The following is a 16,117-nucleotide window of genomic DNA, read 5'->3' as shown; positions in this document are numbered from 1 at the left end:
TTTTTTTTCTTGCCTTATCAGAGGTTTTTTAAACTTTGGTTGCCATAGCAATTGGATGCAACTTGGCATCACCATGACAACCGTTGCCTCTGTTTCAATTCACCATCTGACAGGGAGCCTCTCCCTCCCTCCTTCGTTCTGTGGAGCTGTCAAAAAGATGGACTCCGAAAGACAGCTTAAAATCTAATGAATGAAAGGCAGAAGTAACAGAACTGTGTAAGAACAACAAAAACATTCCAATATGTTAGAGACAAATGATCCAAGATAGGTGTTTTTTTTACCAGCATAAATCTTAAGAATTACATCACAAGATGCATGCCAATGCCAGTCAAGGACTGTTATGGTATTCATATGTATTTTACTGCTAAGATATGCTTTGCACTGACACACTCGTTAAGAACCAAGAGCACAACCCACCAGGAAGTTCTCCTGCACAAGCCTCACTGAAACAATGAATGGGCAGTGCACAAGAGAGCCAGTGTAGCATAGAGGATACTAGGATTCCATACTCAAATGCGTAGGACGCCGGGAAGGTTGCTGGGCAACTTTTGATAAGTCATGAACATTCAGCCTAACCTACCTCACAGGTTTGTTGTGAGGATAAAGAGGCAGGGACTTGTGTACACTCCCATGTGCTTCTTGGAGGAAAGACAAGATGGGAATAGAATGGGATAACTCCCAAAGAAAGTGGAAAATTTAATTATATTGGTCCTAGCAATAGATGACTACAGGAGAAGAGTTTAGCAAATATTTATGATGAAGGGAGATCTCTTTGGGGGTATAAAACCTGAGCCTAATCTACACCAAGCAGGATATTGCTCTATGAAAGCGGCATGAAGGCGGTATGTAAAAGGCAGGAGCCACACTGAGCAGGATATAGCGATATGAAAGCGTTATATGGTATGTGTCAATGAGCCCCAGCAGTTGTCAGTGCACTATAATACCTCTATAAAGCAGTATGTGGCTCCTGCCTTTTATATACCGCTTTCATAGTGCAATATCCTGCTTGGTGTAGATTAGGCCTTTGGGAAACCTGCAGCCTTTGATTAGGTAATGGAACAAAATTAGGTCCATTATGTTGTTAAACAGCAAGCTGGGTTATCCTTCCTAGCCTGACTGGATTGGAAGTCCTCTCTGGCTCAATTAAATAATGATTATTATTGCATTTATATCCACCTTTTTTGCCTCCAAGGAACCCAAGGCAGCATGCATAATCCTCCTCCTCTCCATGTTATCCTCACAACAACAACCCTGTGAGGTAGGTTGGGCTGAGAGGCTGTGACTGGCCCAAAGTCACCCAGTGGGTTTCCATGGCCGAGTGGGGACTAGAACCCAGATCTCCCGACTCCCAGTCCAACACTTTAGCCACTACACCACACTGGCGCCCAAGTCAGTCTTCATACAGGAATCTCCCCCTTTTTTTATATCCCTTGTCCAACCCTGATCCATGACAATGCCCATACGGTGCCACAGCAGGAGAGCTGACTAGTTCATGTAATACTCCTGTAGATCAGCTAATGACCTGCTGAGTCCCCTGATACTCAGTGGGGTAGTGGTAAATTTTGAAGTGTAGCCGCTCATCATGACAGTGCCATAGCCACACCTCAAGGAGAGGCCCAAAATGCAGGCAGCTGTGTTGATGCATTTGAACAAATCAAATATAGCAGTTTTAATTTGTATTGGGATCCGATCTTTTATAAAGTTATTGGGTCTTAGTTGCCCATTCAGGACCAAGCCACCCCTCAAAATACTTTGCATTACAACAGGGACAGCTCATAACAAACTGTTACTGCTGAGAAAATTCATTTCAACCCTCAGCTACTGTGAGGACTGCAGCTAAGCTCAGAGGAAAGAAGGAATTCTGAGGGGCGAGGTGCATGCGCGTGGGCTGTATGTGATGGATGATGTCAGTGTCCTTGCTAATCTTGAGGTAGTGCCTCTCCCTATATATGCCTGCCCAAGATTTGAGATCTGTTGGAGGAACCCTCCATTGTGTCCCACCAACGCAAGACATACATTATGGTAGGACATGGGAGAGGGCCTTCTCTGTTGTGGCACCCAGCTTGTGGAATACCCTCCCCTTGGAGGCCTGACTGGCACCGATACTGGCTTAATTTTGGCGCCAAGTTAAAATGTGGCTTTTTATCAAAGGCTTCAAGAGCTAAATTCTCCATGGTTACACATAGTTTTAATTGTTTTTAATTGTTTTACTGCTATTTAAAAAATTGTACCGGTTTTAATTTGTTAACAATTTAATATACTTTTAGCTGTACAAATTATTTATGTTTACATTGTTATCTTTATGCCGCCCTGAGAACCTAGTGATAATAGGGCGGAATACAAATGTTTTAATAATAAATAAATAAAATAATAAAATAATCAAAAAGTGCTGCATCTTGGCGAGCCCCAGCTCTACTACATCAGTGCTGATACTCCCCTAAGTCAGCTATCAAGTTCCTACATGACTACATCACACACTGTTAAAAGTCTTGAATGGGCAATGCCCATCAGCAACCATTTCTGCATGCCACACTTCTGGGTCCTCGACTGGTGATTATCCGGTGCTGTAGGACCCACCTAGATGCTAAGAGTGCAATCCTATGCATATTTAGACAAAAAAAAGTCTTTCAATTCCTTTCCCCAACATGCATAGGATTGTACCCTTAGCCAATTTCAATGTAATTTTTTTAACCCATGTGCAAAGTTCTAATTGGGCATTACACACGCACACACCCAAAGCAGCCCTTCTCTTGTTATGCTGGGCACATTACACAGTGCCAGACCTGTGTGTCCCACTGAGGGATTCAGCTGTGCCCTCTTTTCTTGGGCTCTGGTGCCTAGGCTCCAAATGTTTCTAGCAAGATGTGTTCCTGCACATATGCAAACACAGCCCTGAGCCGCAGAGCCAATGCATTCCTATATAGGAGACACATTCTAGGTAATGATCAGGCACAAGTCAAATGCATCCATGATTGCATGGGACTGGCTGAGAGTTGGGAGTGCAGGGGGAGGGGTCTATAATGTCCTATGAGGATTCTCTGTTGTATATGTAGGAGAGGATGGACCATGAACTTCCTTTCCCCCCTTAATTAAAGTTGAGGTTCTCAGGACTGGAATTCATACTATGCCACACAGAATCATGGAATCCATACAGCCCAACCAGCAGTTTCCTCACCTCCACGAGGACACATTATTATTTCGTTGGGTTAACTTAAATCATTTCCCCCAAAGAACCCTGTGTCTCCTCTCCAATACCAACTGAAAGATCTGGCCCATCAATGTACACCACATAACCTTGGCAAGAACCTGCACTGTCAACGCATAATTCACTCAAGCATCCAGTGTTCTGTGCTTGGCCTTTATAAAGCTAGAACATTTGGTTTGGGTCTCTCGTTACGGTCAAATATGATTAATAGAAGATGAATTGAGCAGATATTGATAGGTTGCCCTTCCCATATCACAGGCTAACCAGATTGTAACTTTCCAAGCAACCATATAAATGAAATCAAGAGAGGAGGCCTGGCTACGGACTGCTGCTGGGCTGATAAAGAAATAAAAACAACTAAGAAGGTAAGAGGTTGAAGGTCTCTGGGTTTGTATTTGATTTTTACTCAGGGTACAATGCATTATTATTTTTAACTGTCTAAGATGCTTCCATAACAATAGAAGAAATGAAAGTAGCGTGTTGTTCCACATTAACAGTAAAAAGTGCAGCTCTGCTTGGATGCCACTAAATCTGGCTTTTGGATTTGAAATGCCTAGGGATCCGCTTGCTCCCTGGGGAACAAACCCCCCAAAAAACCCATACCATTGTCTCATATTTCCAACCTATGTATCACCCTCTATTTACAATGGAAAGCAAAACAGCACAGGCTGTTGGTATAATTACACATTTACCCAGCAGATATACAGAACTGAATCACCACCTTTGAGTTATTTTTATCCTTATTACCTAGTCAACTGGATTTGGAGGAAGCAACTCAAGCCCTTCCTCCACCACTAAGGTCCACAGTTTATTTTCTTCTAGGTCATCCATGTAACAGCTTATTTAGACAATTAGCAGAATCAAGCGGCAAAGGTTTTGATAGACTATACTACAGGAAGCTCGAAATGACATGTCAGAATGCCACCCCTCTTGCAAAAAAAAGAAAGAAAAAAGAGTCTCCCTATGCTCCAGAAAATGAGACGATCTGGGAGAAGGGTTTGTCTTGCCTTCTCTCTGAAATGCATTCTAAGCTGTCTACATGCAGATGTATTTCCCCCACAGTTGACCATTTAATTATGTGCCAAATACCCCACCTGTATGTATTTTGTATGTAGCCACAGGGTCTACACAAAGCTTTACCATTTGATTTTGCTGACTGCAGAAAGTGCCCTTTATAAAACAAATATCATTTAAAATAGCAGACTAAAGCTACTTACTAGATTAAAAATCCACTTCTACGAATGATTTGATCAATTGGTGGGGTGGGGGCAAGGGTGAGATTCAAACTTCTTACCTGCCTCCAAAGTCTGTTGAGACTGTAGCGCACAATTTGTTGAGAGGCGATTAAAAGATACTAAAAACTGATTGTCCCAGTGTACAATTACAAAAGAGAAAATAAGCAGGCATTGCTGCATTATCTGATAATAGTATGCAATTACAGTGCCCCCTCATTAGGAGAATATTGGTAAAGTTAGCTCTGTCCTAAGACATCCTACTGTCTGCTTTGGCTCAAATGAATTGACAGATAGGGCAGCCATGCTTGCACACACCGAGGGGAGAAGCCAGTGCACATTGAAGCCGGTTCCTGGCAGGCGTGTCAGGCGGAATATTCTTCTGACATGTCTGCTGGGGACCAAATGATACCGGGGGTGTGGCCAGTCGCTTTGATGTGCGGGGGGAGAAACATATTGGGGGATGTATCTGGAGAGCAACCATGCTTCCCCTTAACACACATTCAAACTCTCTTCTCCACACCTGGCATGATGGCTGCCACATTAGGGCAGGGCTCTACAATGAGCACAGTCATCACTGGCAGCTGCTGTTGTATCACTTTCCCTCTTCAAATAAGTCTCCCCACTCCCCAAGGCCAGTGAGTCAATCAAATTTGGTTATGGTTTTAATTTTTGTGAACCGCCCAGAGAGCTCCGGATATTGGGCGGTATAGAAATGTAATAAATAAATAAATAATAAATAAATATGTGATATTGCTACTGGCTGATATCAAGGGCTGATCGCCATCCACCAAGCTCTTTAAAGCCCTAGTCTCAGACTTTCTCCTCAGTCTGAGCAATTCATCTCATAAAAGAAGGCCTTGTATGTAGTTAAGCTGCTGCTTCTGTCCCATGCACTGCTGCCTTCAGGAACCTAAACCCCTACCTGCCTCTCCCTTTTTATTGCTACCTCTGGAACTTGACGCCTTGGGCATTGTGCACTGTATAGCCTGCCTCTGTCCCCTTTAACCCTTGTCTACCCTGGGCTAACAGCTATTGGCCTTGCATGGACAACCAGTATCCCCTGTGGACCCTGAAACCAGATCACTTGAAAACCTGCTCCTGCTGTACCCTGGCAAACTGCATATTGGTAAATAAATAATGCCATATAGGAATAATTTGGAACTACCATACAATAAGGGTTAGGAAATTCCTGAAGGCTTTCCGGTTCATGAGTTTCCTGGAAAAGAGGGGGTGGTTACCTGCTCAGTGAATTTACATGATGAGGCAGAAATCAGAGCTCCATCCTTTTTAATTAAGACACAGTGTGACATTTGAACAGAGAATGAAGGCTTATGTTGACAGAAGGCATAAGGAGGTCAGACTCTCATAGCTCATTATGAATACTTAGGGGATGACTAACTAACCACTTCCATTCAATGTTTAATTCAAATTTATGAAGTATTAGTGTGGACTTTTTGATGCTTCAGCCGGCTGGTGGAAATCACACTTTTCAGCAGGTGTGGTATCTCTTTCTATAGGTGGACAGAGTCCAACCAAGAAGATTTTTGTTGACCCATAAAGCTCAATGGATGACACTCACCAAGTGATAGTAGGACCGTATCAAATCAATAGCCTTGTCCCCTTACTAACTTATGGTAGCATAAGCTTTTGTGGACTAAAGCCTACTTTATCAGCTTCATGTGCACGCACACACACAGGACGCAGATGGGAGGAGAAAGTAGACAGAAAGCCTGAAAGGCCAGGAAATACAGGAACTTTATAAGGTTTATGGCCTTTTGTGGAAACTAAGAAGAGATAGACTCTGGTGCTTGATGATCGTGTTAAAAATTGTTTCATTATTTAAATCCAGAGCATTTTGGGATTTAAATAATAAAACAATTTTTAACACGATCATCAAGCACCAGAGTCTATCTCTTCTTAGTTTCCACGCCATTTGGTGCTATTCTTCCTTATATAGACAAACCTCATGGCCTTTTGAGCCACTGTCTACATTTCTTTTTCTCTATACCTGTAGGAGCCCAACAGAGGATAACATTTCCTGCATCTGATGGTGGGCTCTGGTGCACAATCTGCTTGTCATTATGGTGACCCAAGACTCTGTTGGCATTTGTTTTTGATGCAACAGATAAATATAGTTATCTTTCTGGGAATTTGATCATGCCACTGGAAGATCAATAGGGTTACTCTGAAGATAACATGGGGCAGCAGCCTCTTGTATGCTGTTCTGAGCTATTTAAAAGACTGGGTGGGTGCAAATCTGATTATTACATCATCCCTCCACCTCTAATGATTTCTAGTATTAGGTGCCAAGACTTCCAACTGCTATGGCTTCTGCATGGGTTTAAAACCACAGCATTTATTTTTTTTAGAAAACCAGGGCCAAGCCAATGAATACAGTCAGTCCTAGATATTTATTGAACAGATAGCTTAGAGCTGCCATCACATTTTTGGCACTAGAGCTTGGATAAGGTGCGTGAAACCTCCCTGCACTAGAAATGTTACCAGTCCGTAACACAGTGGTAGCCACCTTTTGGAAAGGGGCTTTTTAGGCCATGCTCACAGCCCTCTGCAGTTTGTTGTGGTTTTGCTTCTAGTTACTGAGTGAGGGGGTAGGCAGCAGCAGAGGCCTCATTCAGTATTGTACTCAGGCCCATCCAGGTGTGCCACAGATTCCTAACGTTTGTGCCTTCAGGAGGCAACCCACACTCATCCGCTGTGTGCACAGTGATCCTTCCTAGGTGATCTACGTTGGCATCTAGCTAGAAACTTTAAGAGGCTGCTGCCATCTGTCCTTAGAGACTGTTTTGGGACTTGGGATAGGAGGAGGCAGGAGATCAGCTATGAACACTAGTAGTGATGGGTATCAAGGACGATGGCTTGGACCTGGGGTCTTGCCATGAGCTATCTAGGGCCTTAGCTAGACCTAAGGATTATCCCAGGCAAATGAAGGGGTTGTCCCTGTCTGCTCCCAGTATCCCTTGTGTATCATTTGGATGTATAGGGATGATCCTGGGACAATCCCGGGATATAGGCCTAGTCTAGCCAAGGCCTAGGGAAAGGGAATGGCACAGGAAAGAACAGGGGTGTGCAGCATCAGCTCCTGAAATTGACAGGTAATATGAATCTTTTGGATTCAGCAGGCCTGATATAAATACTAGGAACTTGTCCATCTGCCTATGCCTGTTCAACAATCTTCTGCCTGTCATATTTCTGGCTCTTAGATCCTGTTCAAATCCCGAGCTACATTTTCACCAACTGACCTGAGGAACCCTATGCTGGAGAGCTCAGCCTCACATCTTCAGTTTGGGTACGGCTGTCCCAGAATTGCAGCCTGGTCCCAAGTCAAAGCGGTGGGCATTGGCTGAAATGTTCATCACTCAAAAATGTCATGTTTTGCATATGTAATGTGCTCTTTCCAATCCCCGTCATCTTCAGGTCAAGGATCTTGGTTAGCAGGGGTGGGAAAGTCACCCAGAACAGGTGCTACGAGGCTAGATAGAGCAATGACACGTGCATATGTTTCATAGGGGTTTCTGCAGCAGAGATTGTCCAGCCTTGAGATAAGTGGTGGGGAGGGGGATTTTGAGTGCCAAGGGCAGCAGAGTGGGAACTAGGCAGATTTGATCCATGGGACGCAGCCCATGAAGAAGTTCCACAGGACCTACTCAAATGCGCCATATGCCGGGTGGTATTTATTAGGAGATGTTATCTGGATTTCCTACTTCTTGAGCCAAACCTGTTTTGTAGCTCCTGTACAGTGGTATTGGGAAGAATTAGAATAATAGCTTCCAGTACTCACCAGAAGGTAAAGAAAATAGATTGCTATTAATAAAACAGAGAAGTAACAAATCCCTTCAATAATGTACAAATTGAAGATGACTAATACCTTAGCAAATTCTTGGCAATGAAACACATCAAGCTAATAAATGGTAGACACCCAAAAAGAGCTGCATGGGTGATTTGTTTGGCAGGAGAATACCCTGTGCGTATGTCTGCTGAGACACTTTATCAAGCCAGGACATGGAGACAGGCAGCCTCTAATATTTAGATTTTTTGGAAAGGAAAGCAGCTCACCTGTAGATTTCAGCTACATCTAAGGGAACAGCTTTGGCTATTATGCACAGACATTGAAAAAAGTTATATTTCTCATCATCAAATCACAATGAGGATTTTTGATGGTTGAAAAATGTACACTGAAACCCCTGGCCCACTTCTGCCAGCATGACCTTCTGGGGTTAAAGGTGCAGCCTAGCATAGGAAAGAAAATGCAGCAGTTGGGGCCAGGCGTTTTTTGTTTCATTTGGACAATGTTCCGTTGCATCGTTTCCAAAGACATACATGCAACAATGCAAAGAAAATAAGCACAGTCCTGCGGGAGTAGTCCAGGGGTCCCCTGAGCCCATCTATGTTTCCTAGCAGATGCTTCCATGTTGCCCACTATCAGGGCATAAAGGCAATAGCCAATGGAGACTGGTGACTCCGATGTCAGTGGGGTGGTGAATCCACTCTGGGTTTCAGTCAGAACCAGTCAGAATTCCAAAGGCGTAAAGCATCTTGGATAGTTCTTTAGAGTTCTGACTGAAACCACCAGTCTCCACTGGCAATACTCCTCCCTGTATTGCCTGCATCCCCCAGTATTGCATATTCAGTGGTAAACTGCCTTTCAACACAAACATTTTATTTAATTATCTCGGTTGATGATGTGTGTTCCAGTATCTAAATATCAAATTAATGAGGAAGAATGCCCAAGAACGTCTGATACAATACTTTTTTTTTTTTTGTATTACGAAGTTTATTTTGGCAGTGGGTGGGGATCTCCAGTATTTATCTTCACCTACAGGCTGTGGTTCAGAAAATCTATCATCCGCGCACAAAAGATCTGTGAATAACGATATGCACAAACACGTATTCATTAAACATTAAGCCTCCAATTTTAACAACCTTTAGGCACGCTTGCTTCTTTGCAGCGTGCAGAAGTGGCAAGACCTGGTGCGGCACAATAAGCAACTCAACATTTTTAGCAGACTGTTGTAACCTGCTAAATGTTGAAGCACCTGGGAGATTTCATGCCAGTCCAGGCCCACTGTCAGCCAGCTATTCTTCCACGGATCTCACCCGTACTTGGCACCAGGGAATGTTTCCACCACAAGCCTCACTGAAATGAATGGAGCTTGCAAAAGCAACCCTGTAATCTCACATAGGTCCTGTTCGTTCCATGAGGTTTCTGCAGGAGAGAGAAATTGAAGTGGAGAGCGCAAAGCTGTAGCGCAAGTGTCTAGTGTGGTGCAGAGCCACAGGGACATACTCGGCTTTTGAACTGTTTCACTTACTCTAATAAAGCCTACACTTAAAACAAAAGCTGCACAAGTGGAACTGCCTGGACAGGTTGCATCTCATTTCTTGCTGGAAGCATGACGTACCACGGGAGAGTCAACCTCTTGGAGGGCATGAGGAAAGGTGCAGGGGCCAGCCAACGGGATGGTGTGGGCTGCACTTGACCATTCCAGGTATATAGGGAATGGTTCTGACTCACTCTAATGCCCATCAAAGAATTGGTGATTGGCAGGATTCCGGATTGTTTTATCGGGCTATGCGCGTGTGCAGTTGTGCTGCTGCACTCCCGGATATAGACCATTCGTATTGCATTTGCAGGAAATATTTAGTAAACCCATACATTAACATTCAAACTCATTGCTTCCTGTCTTTCTTTCAAGGCACTCGGGGGGGGGGGTGTTCACGCAGTTCCCAGGTGGACTGCGCACATCTGTGGGCAGAGTAAGAAATAGGGAGAGAGAGGCTCTATATGGGTCCCTAGGATATTTTATGGTTCATGGCACAATCCTGTAGAAAAGCAGGTGATGTTCCATTAGGACTCAGCATCAGCATCAGGCCCCACGATTATGTATTATTATTATTTATTTATTTATTTATTTATTTATTTATATAGTGCCATCAATGTACATAGCACTATACAGAATAAAACAAATCACTGCGACAGAAGCTTACATTCCAATAAATGTATCATACGCCACATCACCATTTGCAGGACCATAACATGGCTATTGGTGTCTATTTAAAATCATAGAGAGTCATGTGTTCTAAGCAAGAGTCCCAGAAGTCTTGGGCACCAAACTTCAAGAAGGATGCAGACAAGCTGGAGGGGGTTCATAGGAGGGCAACCAGGATGATCAGGGGTCTGGAAACAAAGCCCTATGAAGAGAGACTGAAAGAACTGGGCATGTTTAGCCTGGAGAAGAGAAGATGGAGGGGAGACATGATAGCACTCTTCAAATACTTAAAAGGTTGTCACACAGAGGAGGGCCAGGATCTCTTCTCGGTCCTCCCAGAGTACAGGACACAGAACAATGGGTTCAAGTTACAGGAAGCCAGATTGTTAGAAAAGTACGACAATGGGAAGTCATGGGCTCTCCTACACTGGAGGCATTCAAGATGCAGTTCGACAACCATCTTTCAAGTATGCTTCAAGGTAGATTCCTGCATTCAGCAGGGGGCTTGGACTTGATGACCTTATTTATTTATTTTATTTATTTATTTATTACATTTTTATACCGCCCAATAGCCGAAGCTCTCTGGGCGGTTCACTTATAGGCCCCTTCCAACTCTACTATTCTATGATTTTATGAGGTTAAATAGATGAATACGAGTGCTAAGTTGAGCAGGCAGACAGCTCAGCTCTGTTGACTAGGCAAAAGCAGATGGCCAGGTCCTAGTATTTATAGCACAACTACCCAATCCAGAGGATTCATGACACGCCAGTTATGGGTGATGTTCTTGCATGCACACTCTTTGCGTTGTGCCTCAAAAAAGCTTTGATACCTAGATTGCACACAGATCCAGGTAGCTCATTTGGATAACTCCCAGGCAAAGATGACAGTTTTTTGGATGAAGCTGAGTTCTTGGCACACATGCAGCACCTAGAGCAGAAGGCAATTGCCAGTGGCAAACATGTGGCCATCATTTTTGATGTCACCTTGCCAGGCTTTCTTGTGCTTCTGGTTTCCCTTGTTTAGGTGTATAAAGCGCGAAGAGAAGAAATGTTCTACTAACATTGTTTTGAATGTTTGAGGTCTCTCCAACAAGGCTCCAACAGTCGATACCAGAGACATCTCTTGCCACAAGCGGTATGTTTCCTAATTTTGCAGCATGGACTATGGGGTCCCCTACTTATTGTTATATTGGTTGGTTAAAAATAGTTGCCTGGACCTTAATGCACCCTGTGGATCAATGCAATCCTGCTCTTTGACACTACTGAATGAGGCATTCTGGATATTTTGTTTTCTGGTCATGGCAAAGCGGTTGAGAGATGCTGATGCAGGTAAACTGTGTTGGCAAAATGAGGAGAAGGTAAGTCATTCTGGTAAGAAAAAGTGGGGATCTATCTGTATTCCTCTAAAAGTCAGTTTCTGAATTCCTACGCCCTCTGGTGTGGGCAGAACTCGAGGTGGGGCTATGCAGATGAAGGTGCTAGTTACCGAAACAGAGCAGGATCTGTGCTTAGAAATTCCCATTGAATTCTCCAAGGGAATGGAAACAGGGCACAAGCTGGAACACATCCTGCCCCCTGCTCCAAATACTGCAGTATTAGTAACCCCCAGCCCACTAATGTCTAGGAGTACACCCCCTTTTACTTTCTCCTGTATATGAATGGCTGGCATTTGCTCCTGATGGAGAAAGAAAGTCCTGCACTTGAAGACACAGTTGCGGTAGAGGTAAAAACTTGCTTTCCATCATGGATACAGGCTGGTCTGGTCCCTACCAACAGAGGAATCCACAGGGGCATGCAGTGCCTCCCTGTGAGCATAGTGAACAGAGACCCATTACAACAGATCAGGGCCCTCCTTCCACTAAATAGAAGGAGAACCCGACTTGGTTCTGGGTGGGGCTGCACAGGATACTGATAACAGCAGCAGGAGTTTGATGCAGTGCACAACACACTTACTCAAGAAGACCACACACACCCCTTCACTCTGAATATATTAATCTGGAATTCAGTTCACTCACTTTCTACTTCTCTGCTCACAATCTGTAACCCCAATTAGAAACATCACTCCATACATCAACACACTTTGAAATGGTGGGAAGAGACCCAGCCTTTTAAATAGCCACCCTCACCAAGTGTACAAAAAAGGCGGATAAAACTGTGAAAAGGGCATAGCTTAGCAAGGGTTAAAGAATCAGGACTCAAGAGCAATTCGCCAACGGAGCTGTCCATGGTACTGAAGAATGGAGAGCATTGGCCTGGAGGCTACTGGGTACCCCTTCCCCAGTATGATAGCTGTGTTGCTTGAATCGATTCAAGGTGGAGGCACTGGGGGACAGCCCTCTCAACTGGCAGTACAGGTATGCCAAGTGCAGTGAAAAGAGCTATTTGTCAGAATTGCCAGAGCTAGAAAACAGCAATACAAAAGCCTGGCAGGGAGAAATGGTGGGCGTGGGTGGGCTTGTGGTAGTTAAGGCACTTATGCTATGCATCAGCGCCTTGTGCTTTAGATTCCCCAAAAAGAGGAGGAGGGGGCTTTCAGCCTTGATTAGTTCATGGCAACAGATCAGCTAATGCTGATGCTGTACATAGCAAGGGTGGTGTATGCAGCCACAAGCGGAGTAAAGCCACTTTACTTTGATTGGGGTCTCAGAAGCTCTGTTTTCCCAATTCCTTGGATCCTCTTCAGGGACAGAATACTGCCTGGTCCATTTCATCAGGGTGGTGCCGCTGGTGGTGGTGTAAATACCTTACTTTCACGTTCCCCAAGCTGGCACCCTCCATATGTGTTGAACTACAACTCCCATCACCTCCAGTCAGCTAGCCCATTGGCCCCACTGGCTAGGGATGGTGGGGACTGTAGTCCAACACACCTGGAAGTTGTCAGGTGGGGGAAGGCTGCCTTACCTTAACAGTAGAACAGTTCCCAAATTTAATTCTGCAGGAGTGCTATTACGAAGGGGCCAGAATAAAAAGGGAGGTGCCCTAGAAGGAAGGTGCGTGGCATGCTGGCATTAAAGTTATATTCCTATGCCATCCCAAGGAGAATTTAGTGTGTAAAGCAAACAGACACCAGGTGTTGTTGTGTGGGTTTTTTTTTTTTTAAAAAAAAGAATGATTTGTTCCCCAGAGAGGAAGAAAAGGACGGGATTCTCTTTTGCTGCCCAAAATGTATGGATAAAAGGGGCTACTTTTGTGAAAAGGAATCCAAAATGTGTTCTGCACACATCTCATTTCACTCAAAAGCAAGGCAATTCTTCCAACTAGAGCAACTTCCACGGATGTAAAAATTAAGCCTTCCCTTGCCTGATGAAGAGTTCTGTGCCATTTGAAAGCTTGCCTACTCTTGCACCACACCAAAAAATTGTCCAGTCAAAAGCACTGCGGTGCCCTGTGAACATGGATTTGTTACAAAAGGCCCAGTAGTATTTAAAAATAAATAAAATTTAAAAACCCAAGTAGGTAGTAACGTACACAGAAGAAGCCCCAGGGGACCACTCCAAATTAGTGAAGGAGTTTTTTGGGCATATGAGGAAGTTGGCTTTGGGAAGAACGAACGATTAAACATGAACTCAAGTTCCCCTTTGCTCAGTCATTACTTTCCCATCAGAACATGTCCTGAAATGCTGGAGCACTTGTCGTCTCCAGAGTTGGCTGGATCCATTGCATTCTATTCCAGAACCCTTCGGCCAACAAGCTGGGCTGTGGCCGGCTTCAAACAGCCAACCCTGCCTGCCCGTTGCAGACCAGTCCATGCAACGAGCTGAAGCGAAGCAAAGCGAGAAACAGGTTATTATGACAGCAGCAGGGATTCTACACATGCAAGCAAACCTAGGCGCACTGTGGGGACGGAGAGGGAGAGGAGGACCTGCCTGGTCTCGCTTCTCCCCATGTGGTCCAGCTTCAGGATGGCATGGGAGACAGCAGCTTACCTTTGCCCACGTTGCTGGCTCAATCAGCACCGTTCCCGAGGTGGCATGTAAAGATCAGATAGGGAAGGGACAAGGCAGGAAAGGATATGGCCAGTCGATGAGCTTCTTGGCATATTTCCTGACAATGTTATCTTCCCCAAAGATGAAGAGGGATCTGTTGACTGTGAAGCAGTTCTGGCGGACGGGGATGGGGTTGTAGAGCGCCATAGTCCTGGCCCTTTGGGCTTTGGTCTGCTTGTACGCGACTGGGGTTCCCCCTGAAGAAGCAGGTGCTCCCTGGCGGTTCCTGTTCTGTTCGGGGGCTCCATCTCCAGATCCCAGCCGGCCAGCCATCGCCTCCCCAAAACGAGCCATCCTGGAAGGAAAAGAGAGAGGTGATCCGATCAAGGCCCCCTCCTTTCCACCAAGTAGCGAGCAACAGTAAAGGTGTGTGTGCAGGGTGGGGTGGGGTGGGATGGGGGGCTGGCGTTCCCACGAGAGCACCCCCTTTTCTCTCTCTTGGCGATGCTTTTAAAGCCACACGATCAACGACTCCTCCATTCCTCTGGAAGCAGCGCTTGGCAGCCAGGCATGCAATCCTTTCAACACAAAACGCAAGGCATTGTTTAAAAATAAAATTAAAAAATCAGAGAGATCTATCCCCACCAACAAATCAGCCAAGCCAGCAAGCAAAAGCCATGGTGAAATGTTCAGAGAACATCCAGATTTCTCCTAAAAGGAGGCTGCTTGGGGAAAGGAGCTGAGATTCTGTCCCCTTTTTTTACGTGGAGCTCTCTGCACCGAGGCTGGGCTTTAAATCAGACGTGTCCTCCTCCTCCTCCTCCTCCTCCTCTTCCTCCTCCTGGCTTTGTTCAGAGGCAAGAACAGAAATAATAATAATTAGGGGTGCTCCCCTACTCCACCTCCTTCCTTGGACCCCCACAAAGGATCCAATCTAGAGGAACAACCAGACAGGAGAGGGGCTGCAATCCAAGCCTTTCCATCTGCCCATCAGGAAGGGCGAAAAACTGCAATTGGGTGAGCGTGGATGAGAAGAGGTGGAGAAACAGGTTGCAGCCCACTCCGGTCTAGTTAGAGAGCAAAGTGTTTAACTTCCTCGCGATCGGCTCCATCTTCCTCTTTACAATGAGAAACCGTCTTTCGTTCCACCCCGCCCAAAGGACCAGGGGAAGCAGCAGCAGCATCGCTCTCCCCCACACACGTACCTTTCACAAGAGAATTAATACAATTACACGGGGCGGGGGGCGGAGTACTAGCAGTGGCTTTGACTAAGCTTCTATGCCCTTCGATTCATTCTCTCTCTCTCTCTCTCTCTCACACACACACACACACACACACACACACACACAGACACACACACTTAGCAACCAGATTAGTTTCCCCCACCCCAAGGGGGGATCAGAAAGGAGGGGTGGGGTCTACAAGGAACAAAGAAATCACCCTGGAGTCCTGGATAGGAGCATAAGATTGCCGAGCAGCAAAGAGCTACATTGCCTGCTAGATAGGTTCTCTCTTCCCTCTCGCCACTGCCCATTTGGGGAGGCTGGGGTTGGTTCCCAGTGTTTTGATTTGCATTTCCTAGTTCCTTGTTCGATGCAGAAATGTGGACTGGGACTGGATTAAGAACGGGGATTTGATCATCTTTAAAGCACCCCCAAATCATGTGCCCAAGGGACCCGAGGGACTGTTTTCCATACGCTGCCATTTGCCAATATCTGATCCAAAAGTAGGTCTGTGGATATGA

At 45.2% G+C, this 16,117-nt stretch overlaps 1 protein-coding gene across 1 annotated transcript in view; it reads right to left on the bottom strand.

The window, feature by feature from the left end:
* The window catches only part of CACNA1E (calcium voltage-gated channel subunit alpha1 E), a 287,767-nt gene extending 273,006 nt beyond the window's left edge, over positions 1 to 14,761 (bottom strand). The window contains exon 1 of the mRNA XM_063134500.1: positions 14,462 to 14,761. Coding sequence (XP_062990570.1) covers positions 14,462 to 14,727 — 266 coding nt within the window. The 5' untranslated portion in view covers positions 14,728 to 14,761. The remainder of the gene's footprint in view (positions 1 to 14,461) is intronic.
* Positions 14,762 to 16,117: the final 1,356 nt, after the last annotated feature.

Source organism: Elgaria multicarinata, chromosome 1 (assembly GCF_023053635.1).
Source record: "Elgaria multicarinata webbii isolate HBS135686 ecotype San Diego chromosome 1, rElgMul1.1.pri, whole genome shotgun sequence".
Taxonomy (NCBI): Eukaryota; Metazoa; Chordata; class Lepidosauria; order Squamata; family Anguidae; genus Elgaria; species Elgaria multicarinata.
The sequence above is the reverse complement of the archived record's forward strand: the minus strand, read 5'-3'. Positions and strand labels throughout refer to the sequence as shown.